The sequence below is a fragment of the Anarhichas minor genome, unplaced genomic scaffold (assembly GCF_050575085.1).
Source record: "Anarhichas minor isolate MPS153535 unplaced genomic scaffold, ASM5057508v1 ptg000102l, whole genome shotgun sequence".
In the NCBI taxonomy this organism is placed as follows: domain Eukaryota; kingdom Metazoa; phylum Chordata; class Actinopteri; order Perciformes; family Anarhichadidae; genus Anarhichas; species Anarhichas minor.
Window position 1 is genome coordinate 675,001 of NW_027466548.1, and position 25,000 is coordinate 700,000.

Below are 25,000 nucleotides of genomic sequence, written 5' to 3' on the forward strand. Positions count from 1 at the left end.
GCGTTCACTGACACAGCAGCTCTCTACACTCACCCAGAGGTGTGATGCGTTCACTGACACACAGGAGCTCTCTCCACTCACCCAGAGGTGTGATGCGTTCACTGACACACAGGAGCTCTCTCCACTCACCCAGAGGTGTGATGCCGTAGAACTCGGCCTCGTGCATGAGCATGTGCACGTTGATGGAGCGGGGGTGCAGCTCTTTGGTCCGCAGGAAGTTGAGGATGGTGGCGAACAGAGAGGGGTCTCTGTCAATGAAGATCTGAGGAGAACACACAGTTATTAACACACACACTCACAGTTATTAACACACACACTCAGTTATTAACACACACACTCACAGTTATTAACACACACACTCACACAGTTATTAACACACACACTCTCACACACACACACAGTTATACACACACACTCACACACACACACAGTTATTAACACACACACACACAGTTATTAACACACACACACACACAGTTATTAACACACACACACACACACACAGTTATTAACACACACACACACAGTTATTAACACACACACACAGTTATTAACACACACACAGTTATTAACACACACACACACACAGTTATTAACACACACACACACAGTTATTAACACACACTCACAGTTATCAACACACACACACAGAATTATTAACACACACACACAGTTATTAACACACACTCTCACACAGTTATACACACACACTCACACACACACACACACAGTTATTAACACACACACACACACAGTTATTAACACACACACACAGTTATTAACACACACACACACAGTTATTAACACACACACAGTTATTAACACATACACACACACACAGTTATTAACACACACACTCTCACACACACACAGTTATACACACACACTCACAGTTATTAACACACACACACAGTTATTAACACACACACGCACAGTTATTAACACACACACACAGTTATTAACACACACACGCAGTTATTAACACACACACGCACAGTTATTAACACACACACAGTTATTAACACACACACGCACAGTTATTAACACACACACACAGTTATTAACACACACACGCACAGTTATTAACACACACACACAGTTATTAACACACACACGCAGTTATTAACACACACACACAGTTATTAACACACACACGCACAGTTATTAACACACACACACAGTTATTAACACACACACGCACAGTTATTAACACACACACACAGTTATTAACACACACACGCACAGTTATTAACACACACACACAGTTATTAACACACACACGCAGTTATTAACACACACACTCACAGTTATTAACACACACACACAGTTATTAACACACACACGCACAGTTATTAACACACACACACACAGTTATTAACACACACACGCACAGTTATTAACACACGCACACAGTTATTAACACACACACAGAACTCACTGCTCCAGTTTCATCCTTCAGAGTGGAGATCCTCCCGCTCAGCAGACTGTAACAGACGTTTACACAGAAGAAGAACCTTGAGACCAAACTCGGGTAGAAATCACAGCAGTTTAGAGTATCACACCTCTGAGAGACACTTTGAACTTGTGGTACAATGTTCTTCTTCTTTAACTGAATGTTCTTCTCTCACCTGGAGAAGAAGGAGTCAGGAACCCAGGTGAGCGTCTGTCGGGAGGTGCTGAACCTGTAACAAACATGACCTAGTTACCTCTTCTTCTTCTTCTTCTTCTTCAGAGTTACTATCTTCTTGTTATCAGTCTAGTATTATTTAATTGAGGACATTTAGAAAGATTTTATTTCTTAAGCTTTTGGTGAAGATTGTTTAAATCACTTTAAGTTCCAGCTTCTTAATTGATGTGCGGATATTTATAATAAATAAAAACTGTGTATTAAGGAGTTTAAAAAAAGGAAACATCAGCTGTAATAGTAAAACACAGACAGGTACAAACAATACTTATACTTTAAGTACTTTTGTCTCTCTCGCTCTCTCTCTCGCTCTCTCCCTCTCTCTCTCTGGCTCTCCCTCCACGTTACTTTCCTTTAAAACACAACTGACTGACAAAAGAATCAGTAGATCACAGGACATGCTAGTTAGCATTAGCTAACAACAATAAGTGTTTTAAAAACTAGCTTAAGTGAAGTTTTTCATGAGTGAACAGTTTATAAAATAGTCATCCATGTGTTTAATGCTTTGTAATGATTAGTTAACTCATTAAAAACATTGTTAGCAGTGTTCTCAGTAACTTAACGTTAGCTAGCTAGCCGTTTAGCATTAGCTCTCCAACAACATCCGGGTCCTCACCTCTTCCCTCCGACGTTCAGGTGGATGATGTCACCGCTCCTCGCGGTGTTGGACATCATCTGAAGGGTTAAAAAACAACACCAATAACAATACTTTTTTACTATTTTAATCCATTTTTGGGGATAAATTCAGGCTCTGTTTCTTGTTTTCATCAGAACTTCCGGTCACGCAGGGAGGTGAAATGGCGAGAGGTAAAACACGGGGTGCGCATCGATCAGGAGGGGAGGAGCTAAACTACGGACCGGATTCTGAGACTGGAACAGGACTCGAATACAGAGGTATTCTATTTCCACCAGGAAAATGAAACAGATACTGCAAATGTAATACAATTTAGCAATGTTATTATGTTTAAAAAGGAAATTATAAATGCTAAATTTACAAATGTACCGTCACTTCCCCCTTTAATTATATTATACACTGTTATATATACCTCAAGTACAACTCTGTTTGCGGGGACTGTTTGTATACTCCTTACAAAAAATATATAATAATAGGCAATAAAACACATTTTTCATGCATTTATTGTTTTTTTTTTGTTGTCTTAACTTGTAAATATATTTCTTCCTTTTTATTCATTTAGTTATATATTTGTTACAAAATTATTTATATTTTGACTTATTTCCACATGTATTCAAATGGAGAGAAATAGAAATGTGGAAATATATTTGTAATTAAATAATTAAACGTGGAGACACGTAAATATATGAATACATGTAGAAAGAATATATAGTAAAAAACAACAACTCAGAATCAGGTTTATTGCCAAATATTTTTACAAAGAAATTATCTTAATGGTTTTGGTGCAAAACACTAAATATAGTAAGATAAAGATAATAATAAAAAAAGATAAAAACATTAAAAAAAGATAATAAGCAAGTACTGCAACAGTAAAAATAACTTAATTTAAAAAGAAAAATCAACAATAAAACTTATAAAAGATGTCATTCAAGGTGAGCAGAGATTATTGTGACGGATTATTTTGAGTCCAAATCATAAAGATAGAAAATGTCTCATATTTATATCATCAAAGACTTTTACCCCCATGAAGCACTTCTAAAGCAAACATCGAGCCGCTTTAATCTAAAGATCACAGATGTTCTCTGCAGCTGTGCAGACGTTCATGCTGTTTCAGATGAACAGAGAAGATCCTCTTCCTCCTCTCCTCAGATATCTTCCTCTTCCCCCTGCTGGACTCCTCTTCCTCCCATTCTCCGCCAGAGCAGAGCGGCGTGGGAGGACGACACCGGAGCATCAACGTCACTCTGCTGTAATAACACGTCACAGATAACGTGATAAATCTGATTATACACAACAAACCAATCAAACAATCAAACATTAAACCAATCAATCAATCAACCAATCATTAAATCAATCAACCAATCAATCATTAAATCAATCAACCAATCAATCATTAAATAAATCAATCATTAAATCAATCAACCAATCAATCATTAAATCAATCAACCAATCAATCATTAAATAAATCAATCATTAAATCAATCAACCAATCAATCATTAAATCAATCAACCAATCAATCATTAAATAAATCAATCATTAAATCAATCAACCAATCAATCATTACATCAATCAATCAATCAATCAATCAAGACATCTGATCAGCAGATTGTCAAAACAATAAGTTTAAAGTCTGGACAATCTTTAGTTATTAAAATAAGTGGTATGAATCTCTCTGAGAGGTGTTTTTACTGAACTACAGCTTTCTTCATGGTTTTTATTATGGGATGGATTTCCCTTCACTGTCTATGACTTTACCTTAAAGATCTGCTCACAGTTCATGTTACTTTATATAAATATAAATGTATAATATGTAAAATATTCACTATGTATAAATGTAAATATATAATATATAAATTTACAATATATAAATATAAATGTATATCAGTCATATATCCATCAGTGCACTAAGATTTATTTAGGCGATTAGTTGTTTTTAATCCTTTTTTAATGCTGAATTAATCATTTAATGATATTTATGAACACGTCTCTGTTAAATATTTAAAGTTTTGGTGCTTTACTTGGATTCTTGTTGGAGAAACTCAGTTTTACAGATTGTTGATAAAATCAACTCATTGATTACTATATATATATATATATATATATATATATATATATATATATATATATTTATACTCCAGTACTGGACGGTTCTGGATTTCCAGTAAATGTTTAGCTGCTGTTGAAATGTTTAAGAAGCAAACAGCTCACTGAATAAAACCAAACAGACATTTGTGTGTAAATATTTGGAGCAGGAGGACTCAGTCTTTACATCACAGTCTCAGGACAGTTTATGAAAGTCACTAAATATTATCTGTTGGTTTCGTGCAGAGACGTTTTAATTTCGGGGGGACATTACGTTAAAAATGAAAGTCAGGTTTTAGGCAACAAAACCACATCGTGGTGTGGAACATCGGTCTTACTGGTTTGAGTCCTGTTTGTTGGATCCACTTCCCCTTCAGTCCACCAACAGTCCACCAACAGTCAGTCCACCAACAGTCCACCAACAATCCACCAACAGTCCACCAACAGTCCAACAACAATCCACCAACAGACCACCAAGAGTCCACCAACAGACCACCAACAGTCAGTCCACCAACAGTCCAAACCAAAACAGTTTGGAGAATTTAAAGATTGATAAAAAAATTTATAAACTGTAAAATATTTCACCAGAAAACTTCTCCAGTTGAATAGAAAACTATTAGATTTTGTATTACAAGTATGAAATGTTATGTTTAAATATGCAAATGAGGCATAATCTAATGGTGAATTTAGGAAAAATCTACAGACACAAATAGACAAAGTAGTAAAATAAATGTTTTCTTTCCATGAGTCTGAAAGAGACGAGTTATTGGAAGAAAACAAACAAACAATGTTTTACCTCTTAATGAGTCCAACACCGAGGACAGAGAGAGAGACGGGTGAGGACAGAGAGAGAGAGACAGGTGAGGACAGCGAGACAGACAGGTGAGGACAGAGAGAGAGAGACGGGTGAGGACAGAGAGAGACGGGTGAGGACAGAGAGAGAGACGGGTGAGGACAGAGAGAGAGACGGGTGAGGACAGAGAGAGAGAGACAGGTGAGGACAGAGAGAGAGACAGGTGAGGACAGAGAGAGAGAGATGGGTGAGGACAGAGAGAGAGAGACGGGTGAGGACAGAGAGAGAGGGACGGGTGAGGACAGAGAGAGAGAGAGATGGGTGAGGACAGAGAGAGAGAGAGACAGGTGAGGACAGAGAGAGAGATGGGTGAGGACAGAGAGAGAGAGAGACAGGTGAGGACAGAGAGAGAGATGGGTGAGGACAGAGAGAGAGAGACGGGTGAGGACAGAGAGAGAGAGAGATGGGTGAGGACAGAGAGAGAGGGACGGGTGAGGACAGAGAGAGAGAGGGACGGGTGAGGACAGAGAGAGAGAGAGATGGGTGAGGACAGAGAGAGAGAGACAGTTGAGGAGAGAGAGAGAGACGGGTGAGGAGAGAGAGAGACAGGCGGATGAGGACAGAGAGAGAGAGAGAGATGGGTGAGGACAGAGAGAGAGAGATGGGTGAGGACAGAGAGAGAGAGAGAGAGACGGGTGAGGAGAGAGAGAGAGATGGGCGAGGACAGAGGGGGAGGGACAGAACCAGAGAGGAAGTAAACCTCCTCCAGACTCTTCAGAGGATTTTTCAGCAGCATTGACTTCTGTTTCATGAAGAGAAAACATCTGGATGTAAAGTGAACAGCTGACGGTTTAAAAGGTGAGTGAACTCTTTTCTACCACAGAGACAAAGAAAGTTACAGGAGTTTAAAAAGTCAAAACAGAAATCAGATTATCTGAGACTGAAAGAATAACATGTCTAAAGATAAAGAGAACATTCACAGGATCAAACTACTGCTTCTGTGATTTTAGAGGAATCTCTGTTTGATATGAGCTGCTATTTATCAACAGACTGATTCATCTCTATTTGTATCTTCATGTTTACATGTTTGTACGGTTAACATTTTATATCTTTGTGACCAAAACTCATGAATATGTTAATAACCTATAATATCTATCAGGAACTACTAAAACTACGATATCAAACACTGGTTCTAATACTTCATCATAATTAATATATTTAAAATACATGAATATACATTTATTCAGAACTCAACGTGTTCACATTCTAAGGCACACAGATTGAAAATGTGATAAATCATCACCCGGAGATTATGAATAAACCACAGACACTCACTGAGGAAGTCACACCTAAAGTTTAGATACATAGAACATCAAGATCATCTTAATCTGTAACTAAAGTTTAGATACATAGAACATCAACATCATCTTAATCTGTAACTAAAGTTTAGATACATAGAACATCAACATAATCTTAATCTGTAACTAAAATTTAGATACATAGAACATCAACATCATCTTAATCTGTAACTAAAGGTTAGATACATAGAACATCAAGATCATCTTAATCTGTAACTAAAGTTTAGATACATAGAACATCAACATCATCTTAATCTGTAACTAAAGTTTAGATGCATAGAACATCAAGATCATCTTAATCTGTAACTAAAGTTTAGATACATAGAACATCAAGATCATCTTAATCTGTAACTAAAGGTTAGATACATAGAACATCAAGATCATCTTAATCTATAACTAAAGTTTAGATACATAGAACATCTAGATCATCTTAATCTGTAACTAAAGGTTAGATGCATAGAACATCAAGATCATCTTAATCTGTAACTAAAGTTTAGATACATAGAACATCAAGATCATTTTAATCTGTAACTAAAGTTTAGATACATAGAACATCAAGATCATCTTAATCTGTAACTAAAGTTTAGATGCATAGAACATCAACATCATCTTAATCTGTAACTAAAGTTTAGATACATAGAACATCAAGATCATCTTAATCTGTAACTAAAGTTTAGATACATAGAACATCAAGATCATCTTAATCTGTAACTAAAGTTTAGATGCATAGAACATCAAGATCATCTTAATCTGTAACTAAAGTTTAGATGCATAGAACATCAACATCATCTTAATCTGTAACTAAAGTTTAGATACATAGAACATCAACATCATCTTAATCTGTAACTAAAATTTAGATACATAGAACATCAAGATCATCTTAATCTGTAACTAAAGTTTAGATACATAGAACATCAAGATCATCTTAATCTGTAACTAAAATTTAGATACATAGAACATCAAGATCATCTTAATCTGTAACTAAAGTTTAGATACATAGAACATCAAGATCATCTTAATCTGTAACTAAAATTTAGATACATAGAACATCAAGATCATCTTAATCTGTAACTAAAGTTTAGATACATAGAACATCAAGATCATCTTAATCTGTAACTAAAATTTAGATACATAGAACATCAAGATCATCTTAATCTGTAACTAAAGTTTAGATACATAGAACATCAAGATCATCTTAATCTGTAACTAAAGTTTAGATACATAGAACATCAAGATCATCTTAATCTGTAACTAAAATTTAGATACATAGAACATCAAGATCATCTTAATCTGTAACTAAAGTTTAGATACATAGAACATCAAGATCATCTTAATCTGTAACTAAAATTTAGATACATAGAACATCAAGATCATCTTAATCTGTAACTAAAGTTTAGATACATAGAACATCAAGATCATCTTAATCTGTAACTAAAATTTAGATACATAGAACATCAAGATCATCTTAATCTGTAACTAAAGTTTAGATACATAGAACATCAAGATCATCTTAATCTGTAACTAAAATTTAGATTCATAGAACATCAAGATCATCTTAATCTGTAACTAAAGTTTAGATACATAGAACATCAAGATCATCTTAATCTGTAACTAAAGTTTAGATACATAGAACATCAAGATCATCTTAATCTGGAGATAAAATTTAGATACATAGAACATCAACATAATCTTAATCTGGAACTAAAGTTTAGATACATAGAACATCAAGATCATCTTAATCTGGAGATAAAGTTTAGATTATTATTATCATATACTACTCTGCAGAGTGAGTACTTTAAGTGTATTCTGTTGCCGATACTGTGAGTGTGTTTTTACCCATAATCCCTCTGTGACGAGTTTGTTTACCCACAGTGACACTAAATGTATTGTTTATCCTCAGTAACGATAATGAATATGTTTCCTGTTTGCTGACTCAGGTGTGATTTGCAAAACAAATGATTCTTGCAAATGATCCAGAAATGATGAGTCATCACTTCCTGTGAAAGCAGAAGTTGTTTCTTTGAGCAGCTGATCAGCAGCTGATTCATTGGTTTCATCTTCACAGAGAGAGAGAGAGAGTCTAAGACTAAAGTAAGGAAACCTTTAGAGAGGAGGACCTCTGACCTGTGATGTCCAGGAATTAAAAGTACAGAGAGGACAGGAAACAAGGACAGGAGACAAGGAGACGAGAGAAAGGGAGGTGAGGTGAAAAGGAGACAAGACTAGAGAGGAGTCAAGGATCAGTGGAGGAGAGAAGAGAGGAACCAAGAAAAGGAGACAATAGAGGAGAGGAAACAAGAACAAGAGACGAGACAAGAGAGGAGAGGAGACAAAGGGAGGTGAAAAGGAGAGGAGACAAGACTAGAGAGGAATCAAGCTCAAGGAGAGGGGACGAAGGAGGAGAGAAAACAAGGAAAAGAGAAAAGAAAGGAGACAAGTACAGGAGAAATGATTGGGGAGGAGACAAGAGAAGAGAGGAGACGAGGAGAAAGGACAAGGGGATGTGATAAGAGAGGAGAGGAATCAAGGAGAGGAGACAAGGACAGGAGGCAAAGACTCGTCCATTCGTGTGTCTGAGGAAGAAGATGCTCCTCTTCCTCACTTTGTTAAGTGTTTAATTTCTTTATAATCTGAGTTTTAATCTGTTTGTAATCTGAAAGATGAATCATGAAGCGTATACTTTTAGTACACATTGCAGCTGCTCTGACAAAGTACACACTGGTACATGAAGTACAAGTTCAGTTGAGACAAAGTACTTCATCATAACATGTTACCCTCTTGATCGTATATCTGCTGTGCAAAGGATTGTGGGTCGGAACAGAGAAGCCTGCTGGCCTCACTCTGCAAAGTGGAACATCCTGGTACTTTGGACGTACTGCATTTATATACTTTGTCTTTTATACATAGTAAATATTTTTTGGGGATACTAATAGTAGTATATGTGTACTGGAACACACAGATAATATTCTTTTAAGATATTTGCTGTTTTCAGGTGAGACGCAGAAGCCAGAATGTGATTTTAAAAGTGTTTCAGTTTGTTTGATTGTTTTCATCAACTAGACAAACAATCACAGCAGGAGTCACAGGTTCGAGACCCGCTTGGGACAAGAGCTAAATATAAAACGAGTCAGGAGAACAAAAGGCGGCCTGGTGTCCTCCTCTTCCTCCTCCTCCCTTGTAGCAGCAGGATGAAGGAGGAGTGGGTGTGTTGGACCAGGATGAGTCGGTGTGAGGAGGAAGTGTGTGTGAACAGGAGGACAAACAGGAGGTCAGGACGTCTTTTATTTGTCCTCGTGTCTCTGTGTAAACACAGCAGCTCCTGTGAGGAGGAACCTTTGTTTAAATGTAGTTCATGAGAGTCTGTAGCTCTGGAGTCATGAAGGAGTTCATCAATCTACTGAAGATCTGAATGTATTTATTATATAAAAATAAAAATAAAATAAAAATAAAAATAAAAATAAAAATAAAAATTAAAATAAAAATAAAATAAAAATAAAAATAAAAATAAAAATAAAAATAAAAATAAAAATAAAAATAAAAATAAAAATAAAAATAAAAATAATAAAACTATTTAAGTGTGAATTCAGTTAGAAACTCTTTGAAATGTCAAATCTTAAAACCACAAAGTGTCTGCAGGTGTTATTGATTTATGATTATATATGATCATATATATGATATATTCGTAATGTTCATAGCTGTGTTGTTTGTGTGTCTGCAGCGATGGATCGCCTTAACTCCTCCCTCCTCCCCACCAACCAATCACACTTCGGAAGCACCTTTACCCAGCAGGTGCTGCCTTCGCTCTACCTGCTGATCTTCGTGGTGGGCTTGGCGCTGAACGGCGTGGCCGCCTGGATCTTCTTCCGGGTGCCCAGCGACTCGGGTCTGGTGGTCTACCTGAAGAACATGGTGGTGGCCGACCTCCTCATGCTGGCCTCCTTCCCGTTCAGGCCGGCGGCTCAGCTGGGCCTCGGCGGCTGGCGCCTCCACGTGGTGATCTGCCGCTACACCTCGGTGCTCTTCTACTCCTCCATGTACGTGGGGATCCTGTTCATGGGGCTCATCAGCCTGGAGAGGTACGTGAGGATCATGAGGACCTCCACCTCCTCCTCCTCCTCCTGCAGGTCTAGGTTGGGCGGGGTGTCCCCGCTGCACCTCCTGCAGAGCGTCAGCTTCGCCCGTGTCCTGGCACTCCTCACCTGGAGCCTCCTCCTCTTCTGCATGCTGCCCAACGTGATTCTGACCAGCCAGCCGGCGGACGAGCAAAACAGTCGGCGCTGCATTCAGCTGAAGACGCCGCTGGGCGTGTGGTGGCACCGGGTGTCCACGTACTTCAGCGTGGGTCTGTTCTGGGTCACCCTGCTGGTCCTGGCCTACTGCTACACCTCCATCGCGTGCCGGGTCTACCGGTCCTACCGCCGCGTGCGCCGCCCCGACAACAGCAGTGACGTCTGCAGGAAGTCCAACCGCAGCATCTTCAGCCTGCTGGCGGTGTTCTTCGTGTGCTTCGTGCCGTACCACATGTGCCGCGTGCCGTACAATCTGAGCCAGGGGCCAGAGTCGGGTTTTAGTTGGGAGACCCGGTTCTTGTTGCTCCAGCTGAAGGAGGGGACCCTGTTCCTGTCGGCGCTCAACGTCTGCTTCGACCCGGTCATCTACTTCCTCATGTGCCGCACCTTCAGGGAGTCGCTGCTCCGGAAACTGTCAGGGAGAGAGCGGAGGAGGTCCATGACCACGGCCCAGAGTCTGAGCCACATCTAGGAGGGGAGGGAGGGAGGAGACGAGACAAGGAGAGGAGAGGAGGTCCCTGACCTCGGCCCAGAGTCTGAGCCACATCTAGGAGGGGAGGGAGGAGACGAGACAAGGAGAGGAGAGGAGGTCCCTGACCTCGGCCCAGAGTCTGAGCCACATCTAGGAGGGGAGGGAGGAGACGAGACAAGGAGAGCGGAGGAGGTCCATGACCTCGGCCCAGAGTCTGAGCCACATCTAGGAGGGGAGGGAGGGAGGAGAGGAGACAAGGAGAGGAGGATGATGTCATAACGTGTGAATGAAGAATGTATAATTGTATATAAATATTTAATAATGTGTACATATGGAGTCACATGTTCAGATGTATTTATTGTTGAAGCACCGAAGTAAGAGAAGAAGAAGAACAGGAAGTGAAACCGATGACTCATCAAACCTGCAGCTCCAGACAACTCTTCAGCTGTTTGGTTCTGGTCTCATGACTCACTTTCTATGGAAGCCCATTTCTGTTTTATGTAAATATGTTTTGTACATTTGATTTACGTATTCTTTTAATTTAACATTGCAAGCACTATTTTACTTACCTTATTCAAGGGCCTATATATATAGGATTTATATATATATACATATACATACTGTGTTTACATATATATACATATATATACATGTATATATATGTATATATATATATATTTATATATATATATACATATTTTTCTTTTTTTTGCCACAGACATCCATACTTTTCTCTCTTATAATAACTTTAATATTCATACATTTTAAATGAGAACATTTTAAAGTTGTGATCAGATTAAAATAATTCTCTTAAAACAATATGATGTGTTAAAATGTGCAGTGAGACAACAGAAGAGTTTTATTTACATTACAGTCATTTATTAGACGCTTTCATCCAAAGAGACTTACAATTCAGATTCTATCACATTTCTACACCGCAGGCTCAGCTACGGCAGGTTAGCGTCATAAAGTTAAAGCTCTTTATTTGTCATATGAACAACGATTCCAATATATAAGTCGTCTCAGGCACCAACAATACTACCACAAAATGTATAATATAATATAATATAATATTGTGTGTTGTTTTTAGTTGTTTGTGTTCATTTATTGTACATTAATTAACTTATTTAAACTCTTCACTGTAACAGGGAATATATTCACGTGTTTCCACTGCCCTGTGGTGCTCACAGTGACTTTTATTTTGAAGGTTTTTTACAGGAACTCTACGCTACAGAGTCTGCTACACAGAAACAGACGTGTAGTTACACACGGAGACCATCAGAGGGCAGCGTACACATATCATAAACAACAAAATGTAAAGGCAGTCACAACATCATACTAAAGATTTTCAAAATAAAAGTTTTTATTGTAACCATCATTAATAAATGGCACATTGGTCGTTAATTGAACCTTAATTAATATTGTTAACATATCAGCTGCTGCTCTCTTCCTCCTCACAGATAAACTTCCTCCATCAAACAATAAGGTTTGTTCCTAAAATCAATACCACATCTATAAAAAAATAAAAAGATGTAAACATAAGGGGGATGTGGCGTTCAGGGACCGACTTATTAAGGTTTGAGAAGCTGAAGAAGAAGAAGAAGAATTCAAACATTGTGTTCAATTAAATATAAAATGTTTGCATTAATATGAGTGTTTTTATACATTTTTTAAATGGTGGGTGTCTTTACAGAATACATGATTTAATAAATATATATTTTAAACACTATATTGTAGTTTTTAGCACTTTAAGTGTTTATTGATGTACAGTCAACAGTTCAAACTTCTCTCATGAAGACTTATTCTACATTATTACAGCTGTGTTTTACGAGACATTCATTATGTGTTTATGCAGCAGCCTCATAAACATGAAAAATAAACATTAATACCAACTACATTATAGTCAGTATACAAACATGTATTAAATGTTTGTATACAAATGCTAAACAGTGATGCCAAACGATTCTGCAAACAGACGCAATAACGTTTTTTTTAACAATGTCAGCAATAAATGTTTATTCATGTTGCATTAAATTAATAAATTCTATTAAATCTAAACAATGGGCAGTCTAAACACGTTGGCTCTATAATGAATAGTTTCACATTTTGTGAAATACACTTCCTCACTGAGAGTACACTAAACATCAAGCTGGTTAGCTTAGCATAAAGACAAAGCTCCTCTAAAGATCACAGATGAACAAGTTGACATATGTGAAGGTTTAATCTGCACAAAAACTGAATAAAGTTTTCCTCTTTTTAACATTAAAGAACAAAAGTTCAGACAGTTGTGTGTGTGTGTGCATGTTTGTGCGTGAGTGTGTATTTGTGTGTGTATGTATGTGTGTTTGTGTGTGAGTGTATGTGTGTATTCATGTGTGTGTGTGCATGTGTGAGTGTGTGTGTGTGTGTCATGTAAATGAACAGCGGTGTCACCAGCAGTACCTCTAGATATAATCAGACTTCCTCCGTCTCGCTGTGAAGAAGGAAGTCAAATATTTGTTCCCATCAGAGATTCACACAGACAGGCGAGTACTTCAGGTAACTCTCTCTACTTCTACTGTAGTATTTTACATGTGTTGTATGTATACTGTAGTATTTTACACATGTGAGTTTGTACCTTTGTGTTAACTGAGTCTGTTCATCTGATGTGGTATTTAAATATTTCATTTAAGTAAAAGTATTAATACAACAATGTAAAAATACTCACGTACAAGTCTAGCATCAAATACTCCTTAAGTAAAAGTACATAAATATTACCAGCTTCATGTAGCTACTTACAGTATCAGTAGAAGGTGATATATGTATTTTGAATGTTCTTTTCTTTGATATTATTTATGTCGATATTTGATATTGTATATTATTTATGTCGTATCGACTCGTTTCATATTTGATTGTTCAGCAGAATTTAGTAAAAAAAAAAAAAAAAATGTAACTTTCAGTCCTTTAGAGAACGAACAGATCCGAGATGTCACGACAGGTAACAAAGGAACAATAACACTTTCTCATTTCCTTGATTTTTCCTCGGGCTCAATTCCTGAACTAAATCTCGAGGATCTAGGAGGTTTGCAGGAGAAGCAATAAGCAAAGGAAACACCGGTGTGTCCTTTGTCTAATTAAAGCAAATGTGTAGAAGCAGCTCCAGTTCATAAAGTTAAAGTTCTTTATTTGTGCATTTATATATTTTTATATATAAACAACAATTCCAGTGAAACAGCCGTCTTAGGCTCTCTCCAACAATACTACCACAAAATATATAATAAAATATACTAATATAAAATATAATAAAATATACTAATATAAAATATAATAAAACTTAATATAAAATATTATAATAAAATATAATATACTGTGAAATAATATAATATGAAATAATACTATAATATGATATAATACAATATAAAATAACATAACAAAATAAAATATACCATAATATAATAAAGCATAATGTAATATAATAAAATATACTGTAGTCTAATGATGTGTTTTGTTGTTGTTGTTGTATATATTTAAGGAGGCGGTGTTTGTACAATAATTCACTGATTTAATTGAAACTAATGTTCAGACCAGCTGTGGACCGGTGTGGTTGATCGCGTGAGCACATGCCAGGTGTTCCTCTTAGAGCTGCTCTGGTTACCTGCTCACAGGTTCATCAGATATCCTGTTGAGGTTTCCTCTGCTGTGGTCATCTCTCACTTCCCATTTAGCTCCGATCGGTTCCTTTATGCAGACGGATGATGTTTGAACCAATATTCGAATCCGTTTGTGTTCAACTCTTTCAGAACATTTAGAACCATGAGAGACCTCGGAGCGTCCTCACAATCCAACCTGACCAACGGCAGCTCGTCTCACTGCGACCAGGTGGACTCATCGGCCCACGTCTTCTTCCTGCTGGTCTACACGCTGGTGTTTCTGGTGAGTCTCCTTCTCCGTATATATAATAATAATAATAGTAATAATAATACATCCTGACTTTAGATAGAATGCCGTACCTGTCTCTGTTCCTCTCCAGGTGGGTTTGCTCCTCAACGGTTTCACCCTGAAGGTTTACTTCTGCCGCGCTCAGCAGGCGTCCAGCAGCGTGACGGTCTACCTGAAGAACCTGGCGGCCGCCGACTTCCTGATCAGCCTCTGTCTGCCGATCCGGATCACCAACTACGCCAGCGACTCCGTCTCCGTCCGCCGGGTCTACTGCAGCTTCGGCGCCTCCGCCTTCTACCTGAACATGTACGCCAGCATCCTGTTCATGGGCTACATCGCAGCCAACAGGTGATATGTTCCGCTAAATATGAATCTACAGCCAGCAGCTTGTTAGCTTAGCTTAGCATAGAAAGAAGACACACTTCATCTCCTGTAAATGTGCACGTGAGACCTTTTTTAAAGTCATCATTTGCATGCAGTGCGTGAGCAGAGAGCGGTGAAAACCCCTTTTCATTATCTGCACCATCATGACTTCAGCTTCATGTCTCACTATCACCGTTATCTGTTTGAACTACAGGAAAAGAGGAAATGCATTTGATTACATGCTAATTTAAGATTCCTCAAAACAACCATCTGATGTATAATACGTGTGTGTTGTTGGACGTTTATGTAAAGCAGCCGAGCATCATGCTGACACACACACACAACAATACGCACCGATCACTGTTTACCTGTTACATGCAAAGCGCTCACATAGTATTCATATTAGTATTCACCAGTGGTGTATAAAGTACCCAAAAGTCATACTTGAGTAAAAGTAAAGATACCTTACTGGAAAACTACTCCAGTAAAAGTGAAAGTCACCTATTAGAATACGACTTGAGTAAAAGTCTTAAAGTATCTGATATTTATTGTACTTAAGTATCAAAAGTAATTTTCTGATATTAAATGTACTTAAGCATTGAAAGTAAAAGTACAAGTAAATGCTGTTAATAAAAATGCAAAGGGTCAGAATTATGAGAATTATGAAGTTTATTCTTTTAAGTGCTGTGGCACCATGACCAAGGACATGGAGCTGTGTTGAACATAATTGTGTTGGCTGTGATCCATCCAGGAGTAACAATGTTCAACATAATATATTGTACGTAAGTATACTTTTGCATCTACTATGAACTTATCATCATAATTCTCCGAAAAGCAATATGACACTATGAAGGAGTTGTAACAGTGTGTTTATAAGTATGCTCATTCCGACTAGAGGATGTAGAGGGCAAATGCATAATGTTGTGTTCAGCAAAGAATATCCACTTGATGCATCAGGTCAGTGTTTAGAGAAAGGACACCTGCCTTGTAAACTCCTATGGGCCTGATTTGAACACAAAGGTTTTGCTCAAGCTGAATCTGCAATTGGGCGACTGCTGCCATCATAACTCCATCTGATCATCCACAAAATGACTCATATATCAAAACATGATCAATACTAAAGCAGCACCGAAAGTAACAACTCAGTCATTACTTGAACCTGAAAAACGTCCTGTTCATCTTCAAAAGAAGTTGGTTTTCAAAATTGCGAGAATTCAGTCTCGCTCTTCTTGGGCTGAAGACTAGTCCTGCGATGCTAAACAGCCTTTCACAGGCCGCTGAGGCAGGTAGAGGTGTGTTCAGCTTCACACACAGCTTGCACACAGCTGGGAAGGATTTCCCTAATGCTAACCCTAATGCTAACCCTAATGCTAACACTAATGCTAACCCTAATGCTACCCCTAATGCTAATGCTAACCCTAATGCTACCCCTAATGCTAACACTAATGCTAACCCTAATGCTAACCCTAATGCTGCGCTCTCGTGCCTCCTGTCAATCCTATGGTGTGGTGGTTAGCTAACGTTAAGTTAGCTAACGTTAGCCAACTAGTGCTGCAATGATTATAGCTAAGATGACTCAAATCAACACAATCTCACAACTGTCAACACTTCCTCAGCTCACTAACTCGCTAGCGATCCCCGGGTGTTGGTCTTCGTCACCACCGTAGTTTGTTTCGGGAGTAGCAGGTGTATCCACACTGGTCATAAAAGAGTCCACGCTTCTTATTGATGTTCACCTTTATTATTGTCCTCTCATGGAACACCGTGAAAGCTAGAAGACACAAAATGGCTTCATGTACAAAAAACAAAGAAACAAATACTCTGTCTCTCATCACCTACAAGTATAACAGTACTTCAGTGGCGGGCCGTGCATTTTATACCTAGGCCTTCACTGCTGTCCTGCAGCTAAAATACCACCTTATAACCACATGATGGCGCCACAGATATTATTCATTTTTAAGGCTGTAACTATGTTCGTCTTCGTATTAAACTGTTCGGTACGAGTCGTTTGAATAACACTAGAGCATTTAGAAAATGCAAAAGCCTAAATTCAGGAAAATATAATGTTCTCAGCTGGTCTGGCTGTGGAATCCACAGTCATTCCTTCATGACAAGCCACGACCCAAAGAGATTAACATAGGCTTTTACTTTCATAACTTGAACATTGTACATATTGCTCTGCAGTGTCTTTCCTCGTCTCAGTCTCCTGTGTCATGGTGCATCTCACTCAGTCAGAATGCCCATATTTGATTGGCTGAGCTGCATCACGTGATGTGATTCACTACGACAGCCTCTGCTGTTAAGTTTCGTTTCACGATAGTCACGTGCTCGCCCACTGACCAATCACAGCACACTCTGCACCTCGTGGCAAAGCTACACATGGACACTGAGTGGCATGTAATGCTGACGTCAGAGACGTCAAAGAATACGCCCAACATGTCAAACTAAAGATCTGATTGGTTGAACACTATGACAATCAACAATATCGTCCCCATTCACTTAAAGTGCACATGGATTCACTTGTGAGTCTGCAGGCCTCTGCCTCTGTTCTTACCTAGAGACACAGAGGTGAGATCTGATTGGATAAAAGCTCTACTTAAAACAAGCTGCACTGGAAGCAGAGCAACTGAGGAAGACAGTAGCTGTGCAATGAGAACATAAGATGATGGGGAAAATATTATTATGAATTATAATACATGTAGTGTATTTAAGAACAATTATTAAATTATAAAATAGATATAACTTTGTGATTCTGTTCAGGCCAGCAGAGAAGGCCTTGCAGGCCCTGACGGCCCACCACTGCAGTACATTAATGCAGCTCCGCTTAACTTCCGGGTTAATGGTCATGTTACAAAAACAAAAGCTCGTCTATCATCATCAGTAAAACAAGGGCAAAACGATAATGAGTTTAACACAAGGTACCCAAAATTACAGTAAGCATAACATGTATTATAATTGCAGAAATAAACTAATAATAATACAAATCGCGTAAGTCAACTTCCGGTGTTGTCATGGCAACGTTTATATGCCGGTCAGCGTCAGCTACAGCAGGTGCTTCCATTTCTGCTTCCGTCATGAAATCAGTCATCGTAGAGTGGAATTATACTCATGTAGTCTCGCTAGCTATAGCATATAGCATCCTGGGCATCACTGGGAATCAAAACACCGCGGCTTTGAGAGCACTTGTTTGCAATTGCGCATTAACGTGATTAACCAATGATTTAACTTGCAAGCTAGGACCACTGATTCACCAAACCTGCTTGCTTGCAGTCTCTGTTCCACCACAGTCCCCGACGTTGGTCTCATGATTCATTTTGTTTCTAAAGATAGATTTGATTTTGTAGCGAGTAACGAAGGTTTCAGGGGAAATGTATCGGAGTCAAAGTATCAGCTTTCTTTGTCAACAGAAATATCAATAGTAAAGTAAAGTACAGATATCCAAAAAAGTGACGGTTCATAATCTATACGCAGTGAAGGTTCATAATCTATACGCAGCGACGGTTCATAATCTATACGCAGTGATGGTTCATAATCTATACGCAGTGATGGTTCATAATCTATACGCAGTGAAGGTTCATAATCTATACGCAGTGACGGTTCATAATCGATTCGCAGTGAAGGTTCATAATGGATACGCAGTGACGGTTCATAATCTATACGCAGTGAAGGTTCATAATCGATACGCAGTGATGGTTCATAATGGATACGCAGTGAAGGTTCATAATCGATACGCAGTGACGGTTCATAATCTATACGCAGTGAAGGTTCATAATCTATACGCAGTGAAGGTTCATAATCTATACGCAGTGACGGTTCATAATCTATACGCAGTGATGGTTCATAATCGATACGCAGTGATGGTTCATAATGGATACGCAGTGAAGGTTCATAATCGATACGCAGTGACGGTTCATAATCTATACGCAGTGAAGGTTCATAATCTATACGCAGTGACGGTTCATAATCTATACGCAGTGAAGGTTCATAATCGATACGCAGTGATGGTTCATAATGGATACGCAGTGAAGGTTCATAATCGATACGCAGTGACGGTTCATAATCTATACGCAGTGAAGGTTCATAATCTATACGCAGTGACGGTTCATAATCTATACGCAGTATTGGTTCATAATCGATACGCAGTGATGGTTCATAATGGATACGCAGTGAAGGTTCATAATCGATACGCAGTGACGGTTCATAATCTATACGCAGTGAAGGTTCATAATCTATACGCAGTGACGGTTCATAATCTATACGCAGTGATGGTTCATAATCTATACGCAGTGAAGGTTCATAATGGATACGCAGTGATGGTTCATAATGGATACGCAGTGAAGGTTCATAATCTATACGCAGTGAAGGTTCATAATCGATACGCAGAGAAGGTTCATAATCTATACGCAGTGAAGGTTCATAATCTATACGCAGTGACGGTTCATAATCTATACGCAGTGATGGTTCATAATCGATACGCAGTGATGGTTCATAATGGATACGCAGTGAAGGTTCATAATCGATACGCAGTGACGGTTCATTATCGATACGCAGTGATGGTTCATAATCTATACGCAGTGAAGGTTCATAATCTATACGCAGTGACGGTTCATAATCTATACGCAGTGAAGGTTCATAATCTATACGCAGTGACGGTTCATAATCTATACGCAGTGATGGTTCATAATCTATACGCAGTGAAGGTTCATAATGGATACGCAGTGATGGTTCATAATGGATACGCAGTGAAGGTTCATAATCTATACGCAGTGAAGGTTCATAATCGATACGCAGAGAAGGTTCATAATCTATACGCAGTGAAGGTTCATAATCTATACGCAGTGACGGTTCATAATCTATACGCAGTGATGGTTCATAATCGATACGCAGTGATGGTTCATAATGGATACGCAGTGAAGGTTCATAATCTATACGCAGTGACGGTTCATTATCGATACGCAGTGATGGTTCATAATGGATACGCAGTGAAGGTTCATAATGGATATGCAGTGACGGTTCATAATCTATACGCAGTGACGGTTCATAATCTATACGCAGTGAAGGTTCATAATCTATACGCAGTGAAGGTTCATAATCTATACGCAGTGACGGTTCATAATCGATACGCAGTGACGGTTCATAATCGATACGCAGTGACGGTTCATAATCGATACGCAGTGAAGGTTCATAATCGATACGCAGTGACGGTTCATTATCGATACGCAGTGATGGTTCATAATCTATACGCAGTGAAGGTTCATAATCTATACGCAGTGACGGTTCATAATCTATACGCAGTGAAGGTTCATAATCTATACGCAGTGACGGTTCATAATCTATACGCAGTGATGGTTCATAATCTATACGCAGTGAAGGTTCATAATGGATACGCAGTGATGGTTCATAATGGATACGCAGTGAAGGTTCATAATCTATACGCAGTGAAGGTTCATAATCGATACGCAGAGAAGGTTCATAATCTATACGCAGTGAAGGTTCATAATCTATACGCAGTGACGGTTCATAATCTATACGCAGTGATGGTTCATAATCGATACGCAGTGATGGTTCATAATGGATACGCAGTGAAGGTTCATAATCTATACGCAGTGACGGTTCATTATCGATACGCAGTGATGGTTCATAATGGATACGCAGTGAAGGTTCATAATGGATATGCAGTGACGGTTCATAATCTATACGCAGTGACGGTTCATAATCTATACGCAGTGAAGGTTCATAATCTATACGCAGTGAAGGTTCATAATCTATACGCAGTGACGGTTCATAATCGATACGCAGTGACGGTTCATAATCGATACGCAGTGACGGTTCATAATCGATACGCAGTGACGGTTCATAATCTATACGCAGTGACGGTTCATAATCGATACGCAGTGATGGTTCATAATGGATAAGCAGTGACGGTTCATAATGGATACGCAGTGAAGGTTCATAATGGATATTTCTAATCGATATGCAGTGACGGTTCATAATCGATATTTATAATCGATATGCAGTGACGGTTCATAATGGATATTTATAATCGATACACAGTGACGGTTCATAATCGATATTTATAATCGATACACAGTGATGGTTCATAATGGATACGCAGTGACGGTTCATAATGGATACGCAGTGACGGTTCATAATGGATATTTATAATCGATACACAGTGACGGTTCATAATCGATATTTATAATCGATACACAGTGACGGCTCATAATGGATACGCAGTGACGGTTCATAATGGATACGCAGTGACGGTTCATAATGGATTCGCAGTGACGGTTCATAATGGATACGCAGTGACGGTTCATAATGGATACGCAGTGATGGTTCACTGCTCTGAGCAGCTTTCTGTGCATTTAAGGATGTGAGACTCAGGATGTGGTTTCAAACACAGACGACCTTGTTTTAACGGAGACGTCTGTGGTTCAAAGAGCTCTGGAGGTAAAACTCTTTAATATTGGACCTCAAATGACATGAAATCTAAACTACATACTAATATAATATGAATAATGTTATCGATTTAAGAAGAAGACACCACGTCTGTGTTTCTGTGCATGACTCAAACTATTTTGGAAATGACTAAAATGACTAAATGACTAAACTAAGTTCAGAGGTTATCATTTACATTTTGTTTCATATTTGTTCTCATAATTATCAACCTTCTTCATCGTCACGAGTTTTGGTTAATTTATTTAAAAACAAAATAAAATCTGTTTAATGAAATCTGTGACTTCATACGTTTAACTGTTAATTAAAAAAGTATGAAGTCTGTCAACAACCCAACAAGCTGAAGCTGATAACACCATCTGTGTGATAACACCATCTGTGTGATAACATCACCTGTGTGATAACACCACCTGTGTGATAACATCACCTGTGTGATAACACCACCTGTGTGATAACACCATCTGTGTGATAACACCACCTGTGTGATAACACCATCTGTGTGATAACATCATCTGTGTGATAACACCATCTGTGTGATAACACCATCTGTGTGATAACACCACCTGTGTGATAACATCATCTGTGTGATAACACCATCTGTGTGATAACACCACCTGTGTGATAACACCATCTGTGTGATAACATCATCTGTGTGATAACACCACCTGTGTGATAACATTACCTGTGTGATAACACCACCTGTGTGATAACATCATCTGTGTGATAACACCATCTGTGTGATAACATCACCCGTGTGATAACACCATCTGTGTGATAACACCATCTGTGTGATAACATCACCTGTGTGATAACATCAGCTGTGTGATAACACCACCTGTGTGATAACACCATCTGTGTGATAACATCATCTGTGTGATAACACCATCTGTGTGATAACACCACCTGTGTGATAACACCATCTGTGTGATAACACCATCTGTGTGATAACATCACCTGTGTGATAACACCATCTGTGTGATAACACCACCTGTGTGATAACATCATCTGTGTGATAACACCATCTGTGTGATAACATCACCTGTGTGATAACATCACCTGTGTGATAACACCATCTGTGTGATAACACCACCTGTGTGATAACATCACTTGTGTGATAACACCACCTGTGTGATAACATCATTTGTGTGATAACACCATCTGTGTGATAACATCATCTGTGTGATAACACCACCTGTGTGATAACATCATCTGTGTGATAACACCACCTGTGTGATAACACCACCTGTGTCATAACACCACCTGTGTGATAACATCATCTGTGTGATAACACCATCTGTGTGATAACACCACCTGTGTCATAACATCACCTGTTTGATAACACCACCTGTGTGATAACATCATTTGTGTGATAACACCATCTGTGTGATAACATCATCTGTGTGATAACACCACCTGTGTGATAACATCACCTGTGTGATAACACCATCTGTGTGATAACACCATCTGTGTGATAACATCATCTGTGTGATAACACCACCTGTGTGATAACATCATCTGTGTGATAACACCACCTGTGTCATAACATCACCTGTGTGATAACACCATCTGTGTGATAACACCATCTGTGTGATAACACCACCTGTGTGATAACACCATCTGTGTGATAACATCATCTGTGTGATAACACCACCTGTGTGATAACATTACCTGTGTGACAACACCATCTGTGTGATAACACCACCTGTGTGATAACACCACCTGTGTGATAACATCATCTGTGTGATAACACCATCTGTGTGATAACATCACCTGTGTGATAACATCACCTGTGTGATAACACCATCTGTGTGATAACACCACCTGTGTGATAACATCACTTGTGTGATAACACCACCTGTGTGATAACATCATTTGTGTGATAACACCATCTGTGTGATAACATCATCTGTGTGATAACACCACCTGTGTGATAACATCATCTGTGTGATAACACCACCTGTGTGATAACACCACCTGTGTCATAACACCACCTGTGTGATAACATCATCTGTGTGATAACACCATCTGTGTGATAACACCACCTGTGTCATAACATCACCTGTTTGATAACACCACCTGTGTGATAACATCATTTGTGTGATAACACCATCTGTGTGATAACATCATCTGTGTGATAACACCACCTGTGTGATAACATCACCTGTGTGATAACACCATCTGTGTGATAACACCATCTGTGTGATAACATCATCTGTGTGATAACACCACCTGTGTGATAACATCATCTGTGTGATAACACCACCTGTGTCATAACATCACCTGTGTGATAACACCATCTGTGTGATAACACCATCTGTGTGATAACACCACCTGTGTGATAACACCATCTGTGTGATAACATCATCTGTGTGATAACACCACCTGTGTGATAACATTACCTGTGTGACAACACCATCTGTGTGATAACACCACCTGTGTGATAACACCACCTGTGTGATAACATCATCTGTGTGATAACACCATCTGTGTGATAACATCACCTGTGTGATAACACCATCTGTGTGATAACACCACCTGTATGATAACACCATCTGTGTGATAACATCACCTGTGTGATAACACCACCTGTGTGATAACGCCATCTGTGTGATAACATCACCTGTGTGATAACACCACCTGTGTGATAACACCATCTGTGTGATAACACCACCTGTGTGATAACATCACCTGTGTGATAACATCATCTGTGTGATAACATCACCTGTGTGATAACACCATCTGTGTGATAACATCATCTGTGTGATAACACCATCTGTGTGATAACACCACCTGTGTGATAACACCATCTGTGTGATAACACCACCTGTATGATAACACCATCTGTGTGATAACACCATCTGTGTGATAACACCACCTGTGTGATAACACCACCTGTATGATAACACCATCTGTGTGATAACATCAACTGTGTGATAACACCATCTGT

The 25,000-nt window shown here is 38.7% G+C and overlaps 3 protein-coding genes across 5 annotated transcripts in view; 2 read left to right on the top strand and 1 right to left on the bottom strand.

Annotated features, from left to right (window-relative positions):
* shkbp1 (SH3KBP1 binding protein 1) overlaps positions 1–2,483 on the bottom strand; it is a 9,336-nt gene extending 6,853 nt beyond the window's left edge. The window contains exons 1-4 of one of the 3 annotated variants that reach the window (XM_076082761.1): positions 2,301–2,483; positions 1,629–1,682; positions 1,439–1,484; positions 130–262 (exon numbers count right to left, since the gene is read on the bottom strand). In XM_076082761.1, coding sequence (XP_075938876.1) covers positions 130–262; positions 1,439–1,484; positions 1,629–1,682; positions 2,301–2,359 — 292 coding nt within the window. In that variant the 5' untranslated portion in view covers positions 2,360–2,483. Of the gene's footprint in view, positions 1–33; positions 263–1,438; positions 1,485–1,628; positions 1,683–1,967; positions 2,142–2,300 lie in introns of those variants that run through there. The other 2 variants (XM_076082760.1, XM_076082762.1) reach the window with 2 other exon arrangements.
* A 6,155-nt stretch (positions 2,484–8,638) lies between these two features.
* On the top strand, positions 8,639–11,526 carry LOC142939593 (P2Y purinoceptor 14). Its single transcript, XM_076082799.1, has one exon. It carries the CDS (start codon positions 10,273–10,275, stop codon positions 11,311–11,313), a length of 1,041 nt encoding a protein of 346 aa, XP_075938914.1. The 5' UTR covers positions 8,639–10,272; the 3' UTR covers positions 11,314–11,526.
* Positions 11,527–15,105: 3,579 nt separating this feature from the next.
* LOC142939571 (P2Y purinoceptor 14-like) overlaps positions 15,106–25,000 on the top strand; it is an 11,776-nt gene continuing 1,881 nt past the window's right edge. Inside the window, exons 1-2 of the mRNA XM_076082777.1 lie at positions 15,106–15,225; positions 15,323–15,579. Coding sequence (XP_075938892.1) covers positions 15,106–15,225; positions 15,323–15,579 — 377 coding nt within the window. The remainder of the gene's footprint in view (positions 15,226–15,322; positions 15,580–25,000) is intronic.